The sequence below is a fragment of the Pseudophryne corroboree genome, chromosome 12 (genome assembly GCF_028390025.1).
Source record: "Pseudophryne corroboree isolate aPseCor3 chromosome 12, aPseCor3.hap2, whole genome shotgun sequence".
Classification (NCBI taxonomy): domain Eukaryota; kingdom Metazoa; phylum Chordata; class Amphibia; order Anura; family Myobatrachidae; genus Pseudophryne; species Pseudophryne corroboree.
In genome coordinates this window covers 60,995,351-61,014,703 of record NC_086455.1, presented here as the reverse complement: position 1 = coordinate 61,014,703, position 19,353 = coordinate 60,995,351, and the positions used below count along the sequence as shown (strand labels likewise).

The 19,353-nt window shown below is 47.6% G+C and overlaps 1 protein-coding gene and 1 non-coding gene across 3 annotated transcripts in view; one reads left to right on the top strand and one right to left on the bottom strand.

The window, feature by feature from the left end:
- Positions 1-19,353, top strand: part of ATL1 (atlastin GTPase 1) — an 80,667-nt gene that overhangs the window by 5,147 nt on the left and 56,167 nt on the right. For both annotated transcript variants that reach the window (XM_063947556.1, XM_063947555.1), the window contains exons 2-3: positions 8,594-8,841; positions 10,344-10,478. In XM_063947556.1, the coding sequence (XP_063803626.1) occupies positions 8,594-8,841; positions 10,344-10,478 (383 nt within the window). The remainder of the gene's footprint in view (positions 1-8,593; positions 8,842-10,343; positions 10,479-19,353) is intronic.
- On the bottom strand, positions 840-913 carry TRNAI-AAU (transfer RNA isoleucine (anticodon AAU)). Its single transcript has one exon. It is a non-coding gene; the product is annotated as a tRNA-Ile (tRNA).

Here is a 19,353-nt window from a genome sequence, read left to right as displayed (position 1 = left end):
TCGTGCGCTAGTTGCCTGGATGTAAAATGTGACCATAATAAGGCAATCGGCTTTAGAATGGTGACAAGATGCTTTGTTGTCTGTGTGGTAGGTCATACATGGGTGTATAGGGAATTCGGTTCTCAGTATAATATGGGTTATATGGAGCGTTCAAGCAGTCAGGAAGCTGTAAATCCCAGCATTACAATCTGGACCACAAACCATAAACTCGTCAATAGGGTAATTTAGGATGATTAGATGCTTGTGGCTCTCAGCCTCTAGAGACACTGCAAGCCATGTATCTCAGGGCATGCTGGGACTTGTAGTTTCACAATGGTTGGAGATTGTCTCTTCATATATACATGCATTCATTGTATGCTGGGACTTGTAGTTCTGCAGCATCCCTAGAAACGCAAGCTGACTGTCTCTGCCCTAGGATGAAAATATGATTTTAGGTTTTAATTGAAAATATCTGTTCTTCTGGTCTCTGATAAACAATACGAGTGACTCAAATCTGCATACTCTTTTTTTAACATTTATATCTTTTGGGTTCAATCCAATTGGGTGCAATGGCCCTGATTACAATCCCCTATAGATATTGAAATACTGATCAGTATTCTCAGTATTCAGGGTTTCTCAGCTCATCTGTTGCCATTACGCCGGGACCCCACTGGGTGGTGCTGTTGAATGCATTATTTTAGTTCGCCTAGATATATAATGATATATAATATATAAATACATTTTGTTATTTGATTAATTTAATATAGAATTTTTCATTTGTTGTTGCTGCTTGTTTACATTCTTAGGCTGCTTATTTACAATGTCCACATTGTGTGCAAAATAAAAAAATAAAAAAAACATGGCCCGTACGGGGATCGAACCCGCGACCTTGGCGTTATTAGCACCACGCTCTAACCAACTGAGCTAACCGGCCAGCTGAAGTTTTTGATTTCAGGATGCGGATATAACTTATTCTTTTTCACTCTGCCTTATTCTGTTGCGATTTGTAGTTCCACAACAGATGGTTGCCTAAGTTGGGTACTCAGAGATACACATACACCAGGATAATATTGTGCAAAATAATAGCTAATTTACTTGCTGCCAGCATATGTTAAAAGCTTCTTGAAATTCTAGCACTGAAAAGGTTAAATACAAACTCTGACAAACTTATAATGTATGTATAATGAGTCCACAACATAAATCTGACAGACATAAAGTTATATATAGTTGTAAACATGTCAACACTAGTTGCAGGTTCCCCATTGACAGGATATAGAACCAACCACAGGGATAGAGACTATGACAAGCATTTCCTGGGGAAACCATTACACTGTCCCTGGAAAGGTCTATAAACCTGTCTCTTTGGCTAATGAATCTCAGTTTAGAACAAAATGTAACAACAACAAAACCACAACAACAAAAAGTATTGAATTTTCACAGTAACGGACTACAATATATTTTCTAGGCGTTTTTTATGTGCAATTTGACAGGTTTTTGTGTGTTTTTTTATCCAACTACAAGCGTTATTAATGAACTTGTAACACAGTCTAAGGGCATAGGCTGAAGGCGTTCTACAGTATACTACAAGAAGGAAATGTTCCTGTAATATGTGTGAGGTACATGTTACAACTGGGTAGTAATATGTATCCAGGATGTATATAGAGACTAGAGATGAGCGGGTTCGGTTTTACTCAAATTTAATCGGACGTACCCGAATCTCCTTATTGGCTATCGGGCGTCACGTGTTCTGGTTAGCCAATAAGAGAGGGGTGTGAATCATCAAATCGACAGTATCTAGGTCGACAATGTTTAGGTCGACCACTATATGTCGACAGGCACTATGTCGACAGGGCTGGAAGGTCGACATGGATTCTAGGTCGACATGTGCTAGGTCGACAGGTCAAAAGGTCGACATGAGGTTTGTTTGTTTTTTGGTGTCATTTTCTTCGTAAAGTGACCGGGAACCCCAATTAGTGCACCGTGTCCCCTCGCATGGCTCGCTTTGCTCGGCACAGATTACCGTTTCAATCGTAGTCCACGTGGATCGTTAAGTATGAAAAAGTTCCAAAAAAGAAAAAAAATGGAAAAACTCATGTCAACCTGTCGACCTAGCACATATCGACCTCCCAACCCTGTCGACCTAGTGACTGTCGACCTATAATGGTCACCTAAACATTGTCGACCTTCAGTCCGGATCCCTAAGAAAGATCCAGAAAATAAGAAATGGCGATAATTCTGGTGTAAAGAACCGAGTAAATCCGAACCCGCTCATCTCTAATAGAGACCAGAGCTCACTTGGGCACAAACTTAATGGCCGCCCTCCCCCACCTAATTTTATTATTGACATTATTAGGTTATAATCCCTAATTTGGCGGTTGCCAGTATAATATAATGAAAACAGGGCAGCATTCACATGCTTGTTTTATTACTGTCACAGACAGGTGCTACCTGGTAACCACCTAATATTTCACTGTACTGCACCATATTGAGTGGAGTATGGACAGGGTCGGACTGGACCATAGGGGTACAGAGGAAACCCCCGGTGGGCCCCACTACCTGAGGGCCCACCATTTCCTCTAGGCATAGCCTTGAATTACACATTATACATATATTACATTATACTGCACAGGACTATGGTGTGTTCACTACAGAGCATTGCTGTTATTACTCTGCTACATTATCACGTATGCACTGGTAATATTTACTATATTTATTTATAAAAAGGCCCAAATCATACACTCTGTAATAGTTATCCAGGCCTCTGTGGTGGATGGACACATCCCAAAGCATGGGCCCCTATCACTACATTCCCCCGGTGGGCCCTTCATGCTCCAGTCCAAAACTGAGTATGGACGGGTAGAACGTGCACAGTCTTTACAACTACAGTAATACATCAAGTTTCTGAGTGCTGTCCCCAGCAGGTGGTGCCCTTGGCACACACCACACATGCCAAAGGGGACTACTGTATGGGGGAGATATACGGTCACTTCACATTAATATGACCACCAGCTAATAGCTGGAGTAACCGCAGTGTACAAGCACGGACGGCAGCTAGACGGGCTGAACTGTCGTTTTAGACACACGTCTGGTAGCCCCCAGGTTCATTTTGACGGTGAGCTGCTCCCCTGTAGCGTGTCGGTCGACCCTCACGCACCTTCATAACCGATGTTCACCTCTCATATCAATGGCGCGTGGTGCTCCACAGTTTCCACGTCGGTTATTCACAATGGTGCCATTTGGCCAGTCATGATAAGCCTTCACCACAGCAGCATGCGAACAGTTCACACACTGCGCTGTTTCAGAAATACTGCCACCATGGCCCAAAAGCTGATAATCATCCCTTTTCACGACTCGGATAAATCGACCCTTTTACCCATGACAACAACGAGTGATATGTGTGCAGACAGCCTATAGCACAGCTTATATACCCACCAAGCCCGCGCACAACATGTGACATCAAATGTAGGAGGCGGTCATAATCATGTGACTCGATCATGTACTAAGCCTTGTTGGAGAGTGATAAATTGAAGTGATATATAGCACCAGCCAATCAGCTCCTAACTGCCATGCTACAGGCTGTGATTGAAAAATGACAGGAGCTGATTGGTTGGTACTTTTTCTCTCTCCACTTTATCTCTCTCTAAGGCTTAGTACATCTGCCCCCAAGTATCTAACTTATTACAGACTAGGTGCTTCATCACGCCCTACGGGCGCTCTTCACACCGTCGTAAGGGGCTACGCCCCCTTAACCGCTGTACGCCGTTCAATATATGTATTATATGCAGTATTACCTGCATTCCTAGTTTTGTGAGTGGTTAAATATTGCACAATGAAAGGGCGTTGGATGGTGAAGGGGTGTAGCCCCTTGCGACGGTGTGAACAGCGCCTGCAGGGCACACTGTACATAATGCAGCGGGTGAGGGGGGTACCGAAGGTGGGGGAGGGGGTCGGGAGGCGCTGCGGGTGGGGATGTGCGGGGGAATGGGATCCGGAAGCGGTATGGGGGGGGGGGTGTCGCGGGTAGGGGAGGGGCAGGTACGGGGATCTGGCGGATGGGGGAGGGGGTTCCGGAGGCGCTGCAGGTGGGGAAGGGGGGAGTGCACCGCGGGTGGGGAAGGGTCCGGAAGCGAAGCGCGTGAGGGAGGGGCAAGTGTGGGGGTGTGGCAGATGGGGGGGGAGGCGCAGCGGGTGGTGGAGAGGCTGGTGCAGTGGGGCCACGCGGGTGGGGTAGGGGGTCAGGAGGTGCTGTGGGTGGGGAGGAGGCGAGTGCACTGCGGGTGGTGTAGGGGGTCTGGAAGCGATGCGCGTGGCTGAAGGGCAGGTGCGGCAGATGGGGGAGGGTGTCCGGTTGCGGTGCGGGTGCTTGAGGGGCAGGTGAAGTGGGTGGGGTAGGGGGTCAGGATGTGCTGCGGGTGAGGGAGGGGCGGTTTCGGGGGTTGACTGCGGATGGGGGAGGATGACTGTAGAGGCTGTGGGTGGAGGGGGGGCGGATGCGGGGGGGGGGCTGTGGTTGGGGGGGTCTGTGGTTGAGGGAGGGGAGTAGGGGCCGTGGCTGGTGTAGGGGGTCTGGAGGGGCCGCATGTGAGGGAGGGGGGGTGGTGGTGCGGTGGATGGTGGAGGGGTCGAAAGGCGCTGCAGGTGGTGGATGGGCGGGTGCGGGGGTGCTGCGGGTAGGGAAGGGGCAGGTACGGGGATCTGGCGGATGGGGGAGGGGGTTCCGGAGGCGCTGCAGGTGGGGAAGGGGCCAGTGTGCCGCGGGTGGGGTAAGGGGTTTGTAAGCTACGTGCATGGGGTGGGGCAGGTGTGGGGGTGCGGCAGATGGGGGAGGGGGTCAGGAGGCGCTTCAGGTGGTGGAGGGGCGGGTGTAGTGGGGCAGGGTGTCAGGAGGTGCTGAAGGTGGGGAAGGGGCGAGTGCGCTGCGGGTGGGGTAGGGTGTCCCAAAGTGAAGCATGTGGGGGAGGGGTGAGTATGCTGCGGGTGGGGTAGGGGGTCCGGAAGCAACACGTGTGGGGGAGGGGCAGGTGCGGCAGATGGAGGAGGGGTTCAGAGGCGCTGCGGGTGGTTGAGGGGTGGGTGCAGTGGGTCTGCGGGTGGGGTAGGTGGTCAGGAGGTGCTGTGGGTGGGGGAGGGGCGGTTGCGGGGGATGTCTGGGGGTGGGGGAGGGTGTCTGTAGATGCTGTGGGTGGAGGGGGGTCTGCGGTTAGGAGGTTCTGTGGATGAGGGAGGGGCAGGAGAGTGGGGGGCGTGGGTAGTGTAGAGGGGCTGGAGGTGCCGTGTGTGGGGGGAGGGGTGGCGTGTGGTGGAGTGGCAGGTGGGGTGGTGGTGGATGGGTGGGCGCGTGGGTGCTGCAGGTAGGGTATGGGGTGAGGAGGCGCTGTGGGTGGGTGAGGGGTGGCTGCGGGGGTTGACGGCAGATGGGGGAGGGTGTCTGTAGAGGCTGTGGGTGGAGGGGGGGCGGATGCGGGGTGGGGGGGCTGTGGTTGGGAGGGTCTGGGGTTGAGGGAGGGGCAGGGGAGTGGGGGGCCGTGGGTGGTGTAGGGGGTCTGGAGGCGCTGCATGTGGGGGGGGGGGGTCGTGTGGGGGATGGTAGAAGGGTCGGAAGGCGCTGCAGGTGGTGGATTGGCGGTTGCGGGGGTGGGGTCAGGAGGCGCTGGGGGTGGTTGTGGGAGATGTCAGCGCATGGGGGAGGGTGTCTGTAGATTATGTGGGTGGAGGGGTGGTGGATGCGGGGGGGCTGTGGTAGGGGGTTGGGAGGTGCTGCGGTGGCAGGAGGGGCAGGGGAGTGGGGGCTGCGGGTGGGGTAGGAGTTCCGGAGGCACCGCATATGGGGGAGGGTCAGGGCAGGTGCGGCGGACGGTGGATGCGCTGCGGGTACTGTACCTGGCAGCAAGGTAGTTGGAGGGTAATCATTAGCAGCTATCAGATACACTGCTAATCTCTCTGCCCCAAGGATCCCATCTCTCATCATCATCAGCAGCAGCAGCAGCAGCAGCAGGGCCGCAGCCCACCCGGGCTCAGTGTCAGGGTAACTGTGTGGCGGGCAGCCGGGGAGCACAGCAGTGTGCGGTGTCCCTGCTCCTGCGTGAGCCGCTCTGCCTCCTAACATCTCCCTCCCTCCTCCCCCCCCCCCCTCGCCAGGCACATCTCCCCCCCGCCAGGCACATCTCCGTCCCCCGCCAGGCACATCTCCGTCCCCCGCACATCGCCCCCCCCCCCATCCGCCAGGCACATCTCCCCCCGCACATTCTCAACCCCCACCAGGCACATCTCCCCCCCCCCCCCCGTCTGCCAGGCACATCTCCCCCCACACATCCCCCCCCCCCCTCCGCCAGGTACATATTCCCCCGCACATCCCCCCCCCCTCCGCCAGGCAGCCGGGAAGCACAGCAGTGTGCGGTGTCCCCGCTGCCGCGTGAGCGCCTGACATCTTCCCCCGCCAGCGGGCCGCACTGGGCACATCAGGGAGTGATCATGTCCGGAGCGGGGACCCGCTGTAGCGTGAGGACCGAACGGAGGGCTGTGTCGGCGGTGCAGGGCACTGTGACAGGCGGCAGGGGACAGGCGGGGAGCGGGAGTGAGAGCCGTTCGGCGTCAGACGGAGAGTCGCCTCCCGCCCTCACATCTTCGGCGCAGGACCGGGGGGACGATGGATGCCTCTACACCAGACCTTGGTCGGAAGACTGGGGACATGTGCGCCGAGAAGGTGTGTGGCAGAGCTTCTCCTCATTGGCAGCCGTCACTGATTAGCCCACATCTGTGACTCCGCCCAGCGTTAGAAATGCAGGCACAGAGTCACAGGGCTATTATATAGGAGAATTTTTTTTTTTTATGTGGCACCCATTCCTTTCACTATATTTAAAAATATATCAATGTACGTAGAGAGGAGGAGGCCCATGTGAAGGCTCCATCTGGGCCGCCTCCTCTCTAGCAGGCAGCGCTGTAGCTCTGGGCACTAGGGTCAGTAGGCGACCCTAGCACTGTCCCAGAGTCTAGTGCACATGCGCAGGTCTCTGGGAAAATGGCGTGGTGGCCATTTTCCCAGTAATTTACTTACTGCGCATGTGTGAAACACCGGGAAAATGGTTGCAGCACCATTTTCCTGGTGATTTCTGCAGTGCTGCTGCTGCAGTGGGACTCTGGAAGGAAAGTATTGAAGAAAAAATGGGTGCAGGGTGTGCGGGGTGGGCGCCCCTGGACCCTGTTATATTTATGCAAGTGAAGGTGTTGTCTCTAATTGATTTTTAGGTTAGTAGTTTACATGCACTAAATGAAAACCGTGCTCACATTGCAATGGTGTGGACACTGGACAAGCCCCCAGGAAGATGTATATCCTGTAAATAATAGTATGTCTATTAATTATAACCTAACATATTATCTTTGCATGCTTTATTTGTTTTGTTTTATAATTTGTTTACTTATTGCACTGGTTGTTTTCCAGCAATTAAGTAGAAAAGTGCCATTATACATTCCTGGGGGGGGGGGGGGGGTGGCTGGATTTAAATGTGCCTGTTAATTTTTCAAGTGAAAAAAAAAAAATCCCACTATTTTTGCTTAATGGTCATTATCGGATAATTCACTTGCAGACCTTGTGTGTGTGTGTGTGTGTGTGTGTGTGTGTGTGTGTGTGTGTGTGTGTGTGTGTGTGTGTGTGTGTGTGTGTGTGTGTGTGTGTGTGCGTGTAAAAACATGGATCTAGGATAAGTTCCTGGATCCATATGTTTTTGCGGCTATGATTGCAAATACGGGTCAGTTATTGTGGGGGGAGGGTATTCCTGCGCCCGGGCAGGTGAAGAAAAAAATCCTATAGTGCTAATTGGCACAGTGAGATAGCGCAGGGAAATACGGACAGTGTCAGCCACGCAGGTACCATGTAGTGGCCTGAAATAGAGTTGACACATGACGGGACTTGGGAGAAGATGAAAGAAGCAGTGAAAAAAGTAGAGAAGTGAGCCAGTGGAGAAGTTGCCCATGGCAACCAATCAGATTTGAGATAACGTTTATCAAGTGCATTCTATAAAATTATAGGTAGCAGCTGATAGGTTGTCATGAACAACTTCTCCAGTGGCTCACTTCTCCACTCTTTTCATTGCTTCATATATCTTCCCCCGAGTACAGTTTTGCTTTACGGTCTGATCATAATTAAAAGAATAAAGTTTTCAGAACCAAACTTAAGACAACAATTTCCATGAAGACTAGGCAATAAATTAGAAATAAAAGGTGTAGAGGGTAGATTACATTTATCATTATAGAGATACTAATATCAAAATATATGTGATCGCAAATTATGCAAGCAAGATAAAATATCAACATTTATTGGTTGGGAACTTGGGACAAATGATTCATTGACAATTGCTTCCATGCATTTTACCTAGGCAATGACACCAATCTGAGACTGATACGATGATCCTCTGTTCCTCATAACTTTTCTCCGGCAAGATCAAAATCTCATCAGCTCTTTGTCCAGTTTGATATAAAAATGCCCAACCAACCAAATTGTCTGAACAAATTGCTCTGTGTATGACCGGCTTTATTCCCAAGAATGCAAGCAAATTACTGCTATATAAGCGTATGGTCTATATTGGTAGGTCCCAGTGATGTCTCCTCTATGTTGTAGGTGGGTTTTCAGACCGAAATTATGACTGGAGCTCCGAGGAGGAAGAGTATGAGAAGAAAGCCCAGCCGGTGCAGGTGCTGGTGGTGAAAGACGACCATTCCTTTGAGTTGGATGAAGTGGCATTAAACAGAATTCTGCTCTCGGAAGCGGTCAGGGACAAGGAAGTTGTGGCTGTGTCTGTGGCTGGAGCATTCAGGAAAGGAAAGTCGTTCCTCATGGACTTCATGCTCCGATACATGTACAAAACGGTACGTACATGACTTAGGTCACTGCAGAAGAAAGACGCTTGGGAAAAGCAAAGAATGTCTTGCCCTGGGGAACTACAAGTCCTAGCACACCCTGACAGACTAATGCTTGGTTGACATTACAGTGTTCATGGAATGTAGATAGCTTCAGAGCCGAAGGGAGGAGGGGGCACAACCAAAGGTGGAAATGCCCATGCTGTAGACCACATGCTGGCAACCCATGGCATTTGTGTCACAAGGTGGCACTTGAGGATGTTTCACAGTAGCGGGGTCAGTCCCTCACCTACTAGAAGCTTTTGGCTGCTCCTCCCTTCTTAAGCCACCAACATCCCTCACATAGACTACCTATATGCTGTGCTAAACCCTCTTCCAACCTGAGAACCCAAGCGTGACCTGCTTAACCAGCAAAGTCTAGGCCTCTAGTGAAAGAACCCCACCATCGTTTTCCCTGTTCACAGTGAATTAACATTGCAATGTTATGAAGATTGTCTTCATCTCAAGAGTAAAAATTATGAATGGCACCCAAAAGGAAATCTGTCCCTGCTATAGAGCACGTGATGGACACAGGAGGAGCACCCATTATTAGAGATCATTGGGCCTGATTCTGAGTTAGGCGTAAAGCAAAAAAGGGCACGTACCTGTGCACCTGGACAAACTATTTTGCAATTCAAGGGGTACAAATAGATGTATTATTTTGCATGCAGGGTAAATATTGGCTGTTTTTGCATGTAGCCCATAATTGCTGAGTAGCTTTATTTGTGAACTGCAATTTAGATCTGAATTTGGACACGCCCCTTCTAAGTATAACGCTCTCTGCACATGTTACATATGCCCCACCTGCAGTGCAGCATGATTTTGACAAGGTGCACAGTTACTTGCTCTTTTTTTTCATTTACTTCCACTTCATAATCAGGCTCTCTTGATGAAAAATGTTCTCCACACTGACTGAAAATACCACATCCTATGTGGTCTATTCACTTCTGTGTCTCATCCATGTGTCCTCTGTGCGAAACGCAGCAGTGATTGCATAAAAGAAATGAACTCGTCTGAACGAGCCATTACAGCTACAGTAACTTGTAATACACTTTTGCTCTAATGCTCCTCCATTTCTTCTGGAAGTTTGTCCGAAGTGCTCCCTCCCCCAGAGATCAGCAACCAGACGTTCACCAGCTGTTGCCTTTGTCAGAGCATACTGAGACTTCTAGTTCCGCAGAAGCTTATAGTAATTATTTAATAATTAAATGTTGTTTTAATTCTTCCCATAGACATTTACCTTTGACATAAGGCAGTTGTTTTTGGCCCTTGCAAGAATTTCAGTTGATCTTGGCCCTTTTTATACCCTAAATATGGGACATTGATGCATGGATGGATAACGTCTAAGTTCTCCAATAGCATGTGCCATTGGAAATTGTGTTTGCTTATATTCCAAACTACTTTTCAATAGAGGTTCAAGTGGTATTATCTTCCAGTAACAGACTACTCCGTGTGTGTTCCTTTCTGTGCAGGAGCCGGTAGACTGGCTGGGTGATTATAATGCACCACTGTCTGGTTTCTCATGGAGAGGCGGCTCTGAGAGAGAGACCACAGGAATTCAGATATGGAGCGAGATCTTCCTGGTGGACAAACCTGATGGCACAACGGTAACTACTAGAAATGTGAATCATCTGCCTATACATTGTGCATCTCTATAACACACCTATATAGGGAAAAACACCATGTTCCACAAACTGTTTTTCCTAAGAGCACTTCATGGTATCCTCTATAAAATGGCATCATCCTTCACTATTCCTGTTATTCATTGCTCTATACATAATACAGCCTCATTAATCCACTCCCCTCTTATTAGCACTAATGAGCTTTTTTTTTTCTTTTTAAACATTATAATTTTTATTGAAGATTTTTCACACAGAAATGGGGAACAGAAAAAAGAGAAAAGGGGAACATAGGGGAAGTCCGGAATGGTTACCATAATCAAAGCACTTGTAACGCACAGTTGGATGGATATACAATTGGTTACATTAGGCGTTCAGAATCAAGAAGAAGAAACACAAAAAAAAAAAAAAGAGGCTTAGCACAAACAAACACCAAGAAAAAAAAAAAATCGTCTGATATCACAACTTTCTTATAGAGGTCAATCTAGGTGGGGTGAAGCACAGATAAAGCAATTGGAGAGCTATAGACGGTTAGCCTACCTTCTCTCCCCCTATAGTCGGACCAACCTAACCATTTCAGGTGAATAGAATTAGCTGAGGAAGAGTATTTAGCTTCCGCTGTTTCAAAAATAAAATGTTTGTGAATCTTAATTTGAATAAACGCTGAAGAAGGGAGATTCTCAGATTTCCACAATTGGGCTATAGCAGCTATCAAAATATGCCCCAAGATGTAGTGATCGCCTGTAGAAAGGTGGTCTACGAACAAATGAAATAATGCTAAAGCTGGGTCCAGGGGGATGGTGAATCCTAAAATCATGCTAATCATATTGAAAACTTCTCCCCAAAGTGGTTGTATAAGTGGGCACGCCCAGAAAATATGAAAGCCACATTTCCTCCAACATAATTTAGATTGTGAAGGCCAGATTCTATTTTGTCTTTCAGGGGTGAAGTAGGCCCTCTGTATAAGCTTGTAGAACATTTCAGAGTGGTTAATACATTTGGAAACTTTAAAACAAGACCTAAATATACTGTCCCAGTCTGCATCAGTAAAGGATCTATTCAAATCTCTTTCCCATAAAATCTGAGCTTTGAATTTAGACTGTGTGCTATTAGTCAATTGAAATTGATACCACCACGTAATCCCACCTTTATGTGAGGATGTCTCCAGTCGGCTTTTAATGTAAGCCGGAAAAGAAGGTTTGTAAAGATGTGGAGCACGTGAGTGTAACCAACTTCTCACCTGCAAATATTTGAAAAAGTCTTGAGTCCGAATCCCAAATCTCTCTTGTATTTGAGAAAAGGACATGAAGACGTCACCTATAAAAAAATTGTCCACCGTGGAGAGGCCCCTCCGAATCCAGTCTTCCAGGGTAATATTAGGAATCAAGGACATAAGAGCGGATAACGACAGACAGGGGGACGGTAATTTAATCTCTTCCGAAGAGGACACTAGTTTATGCCATGAATCTAGGGTTGTTTTAATAGACTTGCAAGATCCGGACCTACTTTGGGCAGCAGAGGGTGGCAACCAAAACAAATCAGAAAGAGTAACAGTATTCAAATAAGAAGCTTCCAGAATAACCCACGGTTTCATTCTCGAGGTGTCAAACCAGTCCCTAGACTGACTTAACAGACAAGCAGCATGGTACTTTTCTATGTCCGGGAAAGCTACCCCACCGGATTGTTTGGGCAGAATAAGAATCTTTTTAGCAATTTTCGGCCTAGAGCCTCCCCACACGTATCTAATCAGGACCTGGTTAAATTTATTATAGTAGAGTTTGGGTAGGGGTCTTGGTATGGCGCGAAACAGATACATTGATTTCGTCAATAAGACCATCTTGGCAGCAGCAATCCTACCCAGCCAAGACACCTCCTGCAGCATCCACTCCCCAGTCAGCTCCGTAAAGGCTTTTAATAATGGGGCATAATTACATTCAATTAAATTATTTTCACTGGATAAATTAATCCCTAGATATCCCAAGGAGCAGGATTTCCAGGCATATTTGTACGATTCCTTCAACCGAGAAACCACAGTCGGAGATATATTGAGTGGGAGGGCCTCAGTTTTATTAGTATTTAATTTGTAAAAGGAAACATCCGAATAGTCGTGAAGAACGGCATGTAGAACTGGCAAGGAAGTCTCAGGATCAGAAAGACATAATAAAATATCGTCCGCAAATAAGCTGACTTTGTGGGAAATACCCCCTATAACAGGGCCACTAATCGAGTCCCAGGATCTTATGCAAGCAGCCAGGGGTTCTATCGCCAATGCAAAAATAATAGGAGATAATGGGCAGCCCTGACGAGTGCCATTAGAGATATTAAAGGGTGAAGAAAGGTATCCATTAACAAAGACCCTCGCACAGGGCGTGGAATAGAGAACCAGGATAGAGTCTAAGATCCTACCAGAGAAGCCAAATTTGGCCAGAGTTAATCTCATAAAGTCCCAGTTCAACCTATCGAACGCCTTTTCGGCATCCAGAGACAAAACTAGGAGGGGTTCTTTTCTACAGGCAGAATGTTCAATGACATTAATCATCCTTCGCGTATTATCTGGGGCCTGTCTGTTTAAGATGAAGCCCACTTGATCAGGGTTGATCAGAGAGGGGAGGAGGGGACTGATACGGTTGGCAATTAATTTGGCATAGAGTTTTAAATCCGTATTTAGTAGAGCAATTGGTCTAAAATTTTGGACTGAGGTGGGAGTTTCCCCCCGTTTGGGGATGGTGATGATCTGAACTTCCAGCATTTCTTTGGGGAAGCGTCCAACTTCTGAGGCTTCATTAAACACCGATAGGAGCACCGGAGCCAAACTCTCCTTAAAAGATTTATAGAAACCAGAAGGATAACCATCGGGTCCCGGGGCCTTATCTGCTGGGAGGGAGTCAATAGCTTTTTCGACTTCTGCTAGAGTCCAAGGCGCACTAAGAGAGTTACAAGACTCCGGTGACAGTGAAGGGAGAGGAAATTTGCCCAGAAAATTCTGAACATCCGTGCCTGTAGGTTGAAAAGTGGAGGAATCCTCCTTCAAGTTATATAGTTTGGCGTAATAAGATGCAAAAACTTTTGCAATTTCGTCAGGATCATAGACTCTCTTACCCCTATCCAAGTGGATAATGTGAATTTTTTCTTTAGCTTTCCTGCCTCTCAGCTTCCTTGCCAGCAGTCTACCAGCCCGGTTACCATAAACATAGAATTTTTGATCAGTCTATGTAGGTTGCGTTGGACTTCCGCTAAATAGAAAACGTTTACCGCCTCTCTGGCTTCCTGCAATGATCTAAGGAGGGTTTTATCATGTGGGTGTGTCTTGTGAGCACTCTCCAGGGAAGCAACTGCAAGCTCAGCTTGTTCACATTTTTTACGATATTCCCTTTTAAGTTTAGCTGCTGTTTGAATCGCTGTCCCTCGTGTTACTGCTTTGAGGGCATGCCAGAATGTAAAGATGGATGTCTCCCGAGGAGAGTTCTCAGAGAGGTAATAATCCATAGTGGTTTGGATAGCCTGATTGGTCTCCGGCTGAAGGAGACTTTGTTTACCTAAGCGCCAGGGGGCCGGGGAGGTCTTTCTACTACCAATATCCCATTCGATAAATAGTGGGGAGTGATCCGACCATGACATGGGGAGAATGGAAATTTTACGGATGGACTGTAGAGTCCACTTATCCGCTAAAGCTAGGTCTATTCTGGAATAAGAGGCATGTACTGGAGAGTAAAATGTGTAGTCCCTGTCCATTGGGTGTTTAACGCGCCATAGGTCTAAAAGATCATTTTCCGCCAATAACTGGCGGAAGCCCTTCGCATTCCTATGGTGCTGACTGGAGAGTGAGGTCCGCTTGCCAGAGTTATCAACCAAAGGGTCAAGGGTCAAATTAAAGTCCCCCATGAGAAGTAAAGCGCCCTTGGCCAATTGTTGTACCTTAGCACAGAGTTTCCTACAAAATGCTAGTTGCTTGGTGTTCGGGGCATAGCAGGAAACTATTGTCACCTCTTTATTTTCAAGAGTACCCACTAAAATTAGAATTCTCCCCTCAGGGTCGCAGTATTGTGACGTGAGGGAAAAAGCGCAATGTTGAGACCTTAAGATTGCCACCCCCGCCTGCTTCGCTGGTCCATTGGCCAAATAGCAATGGGGAAATCTCACATTAGTAAACCGTGGAGGGGCTGATTTAATAAAATGTGTCTCTTGGACGGCTATGATTTGAGCTTTAATTTTATGAAAATAATTTAATGCTAACTTCCTCTTATGTGGGGAGTTAAGACCCTTCGCATTTATACAAACAATGTTAACCATACTGCAAAGGAATCGAAGATTGCATAGTTACCATCAACCAGTTGGCATGTAGAAAGTATGAGCAACAATTTCCGGACAGAAGGAGTGGAAAAGGGAAAGAAAGGATAAGAAAAAGGAGAATAACAGTTAAAGGAAACATAACATTAACCCCTCTTGGGGGCATGGTTGGACACCTAACCATGGCGACTCAGAATTAGTCTGTGGGGGGTAGTGGTCAATCTGCCCACACCCGAACTAAAATTCAACAAGATGCAGTTCCTCGGACCTCTATCTCTGGTCCCCCGTACCGCCAGCCTCCGGGACAAAAAAAAAGAATATAAGTATTCTAGGGTAAAATACCCAGCTACCAAAGAGACGTGGGCGGTAGACGGAGCAACAGAGGCAGACAACAAACAGTAAACCAGCGGTGTCGAGGCAACACCTGAAGAACAGTCTAACAGCATTCAAATCGGCCTTACATAGACACCCGTAATAAGTAACTGCCAAGGAACTGGTGTAAAATATGAAACATGACGTAACAAAATGATTAGAAAGATACAAAAACAATGCAAGTGTAGTGGAACAGACGATACTCAGAGCTCAACAGCCGACGAGGCCCAGTCCCGCTGAATGCCCCGTTCGGGAGAGGTGTGTGCAGATGAGCTTACAGCGTTCCATGACGCAAGGATCTTTTTCCCCTCCTCGACATTTGTTATAACGACAGTAGAACCTTCTCGAGAAATAAGCAACTATGTAGGAAATCCCCATCTGTATAGAATGTTCTCTCTGCGTAGCACTGACGTGATGGGGTAAAGAGAGCGCCTTTTCGCTAAAGTAGCAGGGGACAGGTCTCCAAATATCTGAAGTGAGCCCAATGCCTCCGAAGCAGTATCCGAGGGTCTAGCAGCTTTCAAAATTGCCTCCTTCACGTGGAAATAATGTACCCTCATAAGAACGTCTCGGGGGACCCCATCAGGAGCGTTCCTGGCTTTAGGGAGCCTATGGATGCGATCAATCAGAAAGTCCGCCGAGTGGTATGAGGGAAGAAGTTTGCTAAAGAGGTCAACTGCAAAATCGTTTAAAGCGCTATTGGCGACAGCCTCCGGAACACCTCGCAACTTTATATTGTTACGTCTCGATCTGTCCTCTAGTTCAGAAAGCTTGTCCTTGAGTGCCGTTACCTCGGTTTGAAGCAGTTCATGGGAAGAGATCAGGTCATTATGCGACGACACTACTTCACCCATTTTTGTTTCTAGGTGATCGGTGCGGCCACCAATCTCATCAATAGATCTCTGGCATTCCTTCATAGTCGCTCTGAATTCAGCCGCAACTTCATCCTTAAATTGCGTTAGGAGATGCTTCATAGCGCCCACCGTAAGTGAGTCACTGTCCTCGATAGAGCTGGTGTGTGGTAACAGTGATAGGGGCAGACGCATCTCGAAGCGGCGAGGACACAGGTACAACAGACTTAGAGGAGCCACTCCGTACATCTTTTGATTTAGCGGTTTGAAGAGAAGGTTTAAAGAACGCCACTTGGGAAACAGATTTAGCGGCCTTATATTTCTTGGGAGGCATAATAAATCTGACAGACACAAATAACGGGACTGGAGATAGGAGACGTCAGTAATATCAATCAGAGAAGGATCCACAGGAAGGTTGAATTGTCATGTCATGTCAAAGGAGCAGTCGGGTGGAGGCAGAATTGTCTCAGAGCAGTCACAACATAATCATAATAGCGTGGTCAATCCACCATGGGGACATCGCATCCGATAGTCACGGCAGGTGCTGGGATAGCTGCGTTCCTATGAAGACTGCAGAATAATATGTATTATGTATCGAGTACACTGTGGGAGAAGTGCATGTAGTTACACCCAGTGGCCACAAGATGGGGCAGTTGTAGTAGAAGAAGATACTGCTGAGTGAAATTCTAAAGCTCCACAGGAAAGGGTATTGCCCAGATCTCTCAACAGAGGCCCCAGAGTGGGAACACAGTCAAGATTGTGCCAGAGGGCCACCAGACTCAATGCAGCCCCAGGTCAGAGTCCCCCACAGCACACAGGCACACTACCTCTGATTATCCAGCTCCTCCAGAGAATCCAAGATGGCCGCCGCGTCTCCTGGGCGCCTGTCTCCCTGCTGTCCCCCACTGCCAGATGCCTCATCTGCCTGCTGTACATGGTGGGTGACCTCTCTGGGGGTCTGGGGAAGCCAGCCGTTGGTGCCTGCGCCGCTTCCCGGCGCTGCATCCCCGCTATGGAGCTCCAAACGCGGGTGTAAAATGTACGCGAGGCCCTGGCTTCCGGAGGTGCGTAGGCCGCAACCTGCAGGAACAGAGAAAACTGCTCCCCGGCTCCGCGGCGAACTCTACTAGGCACAGGTGTGTTACAGGGGGGGAAGGGGAGCCCCCGGAGGGTGTCCACAGAGGGTGTTGACCCTGAAAAACAACTTTAATGAAGGTGGGTAGAGGAGCCAGGCAGAAGCACGTCTGCACTCCTCACCATCCAGACCACGCCCTCACTCATGAGCTTTTAACCTATCTATGTACACTAACTGTAACTTCCTCAACCTGTCACCATAAGAAACTACCACACACCTCCCCCAACTATACCTATATCTCTTTTCTTCTGCTTCTGCTAGCTGGTGACATATCCCCAAATCCAGGTCCCATCCACATACCACGCTCACATTCAGCTGATTCACAATGGAATATAATCCAACAAATCTTATAAACATCACATGCCTCCCATCTCCCTCCAAGTCACTAAAATGTGGAATGCATGCTCTGTTTGCAACAAATGAACATCTATTCATGACTTTTTCATTAAAAAAAACCTCAATATGCTAGCTATAACAGAAACATGGTTCACACAATCAGACACTGCCTCCCCTGCAGCACTGTCACATGGTGGCCTCCACTTCACCCCCCCCCCCCCCCCCCAGGTCTGGTAACAGTAAAGGAGGTGGGGTTGGAATATTACTGTCCAAAACTTACACACATTGTTTTACCACCTGTTCCTTCACTCGCATTAACATCATTTGAAGTACACTATTAGGATTTTCACCCCTTTCTCTCTGCATGTTGCAGCTATCTATTGCCCACCTGGGCAACCCAAAAAGTTTCTGGAAGATTTTTCTGCTTGGCTCCCTCACTTTGTATCCTCTGACATCTCCACCATCATTATGGGCGATTTCAATATCTCTATTGACAGTCCACAATCTCTCCATGCCTCCAAACTACTTTTTCTAACCTCCTCTCTTGGCCTCTCCCAATGGACTAACTCCCCTACTCATCAGGAGGGCCACTGGCTTGATCATGTATTCACCAGAATATGCTCTGTTTCTGAACTCACTAATGCTCCTTTCCCTCTCTCAGAGCACAACCTTATCATCTGCATGCTCTCCTCCATTACTTCAAACTCAATGTCCCTGAAGTCTACCAAGCTAAATCTAAAGGCCTTTACTCACTACTTATTCTCCTTGATCTCTCTGCTGCTTTTTACACTATTGACCACTCTCTTCTCATACAAAACACTACAATCCCTAAGTCTTCAGGACACAGCCCTTTCTTGGATACTCATCTTACTTATCTAATCGCTCCTTCAGTGTTTGTTTCTCTGATTCCACCTCCTCTTTACTACCTCTCTCAGTTAGAGTACCGCAAGGCTCAGTCTTAGGTCCTCTGCTTTTCTCTATCTATACCACATCTCTTGGCAAACTAATCAACTCTTTCGGATTTCAGTACCATCTGTATGCAGATGATACTCAAATCTACCTATCCTCCCCAGATTTGTCACCATCTGTATTGGACCATGCCACTGAATGCCTTTCTGCCATTTCATCTTGGATGACATCTCGACACCTCAAACTTACTATTTCCAAAACAGAATTAATTATATTTCCACCAGCCAATAGTAGTTACCAACCTGATATCTCTATCACTGTTGATAACTCAGCAATCATCCCTACCCCACAAGCTCACTGCCTGGGTGTCATTCTTGACTCTAAACTGTCCTTTGTTTTCCACATTCAATCTGTTTCAAGATCGTGTTACATACATCTAAGAAACATATACAAAATACGACCATATCTTACACAAGACACAGCAAAAACTCTAATCCATGCTCTCATTATTGATTATTGTAATAGTTTCCTGACCGGTCTTCCCAAACATAGGCTCTCACCACTACAATCCATTTTGAATGCAGCTGCAAGGCTAATCTTCCTCGCTAGACGTTCATCGTCTGCAGATCCGCTCTGTCAGTCCCTCCATTGGTTACCGGTATTCTACCGTATTAAATATAAAATACTTTTACTCACATACAAGGCTATTAACCAAACTGCACCAACATACATCTCTTCACCCATCTCAAAATATCTCCCTACCCGACCTCTCCGCTCTGCACAAGATCTGCGTCTCTCATCCACACGTATTACTTGTTCACACTCAAAATTACAGGACTTTATCCGGGCTTCACCCACTCTGTGGAATGCCCTCCCACGCACAATAAGACTCACCTCTAGTCTCCAAACCTTTAAACATTCCCTGAAAATTCACCTCTTCAGACAAGCCTATCAAATTCCAGACCCACCCACA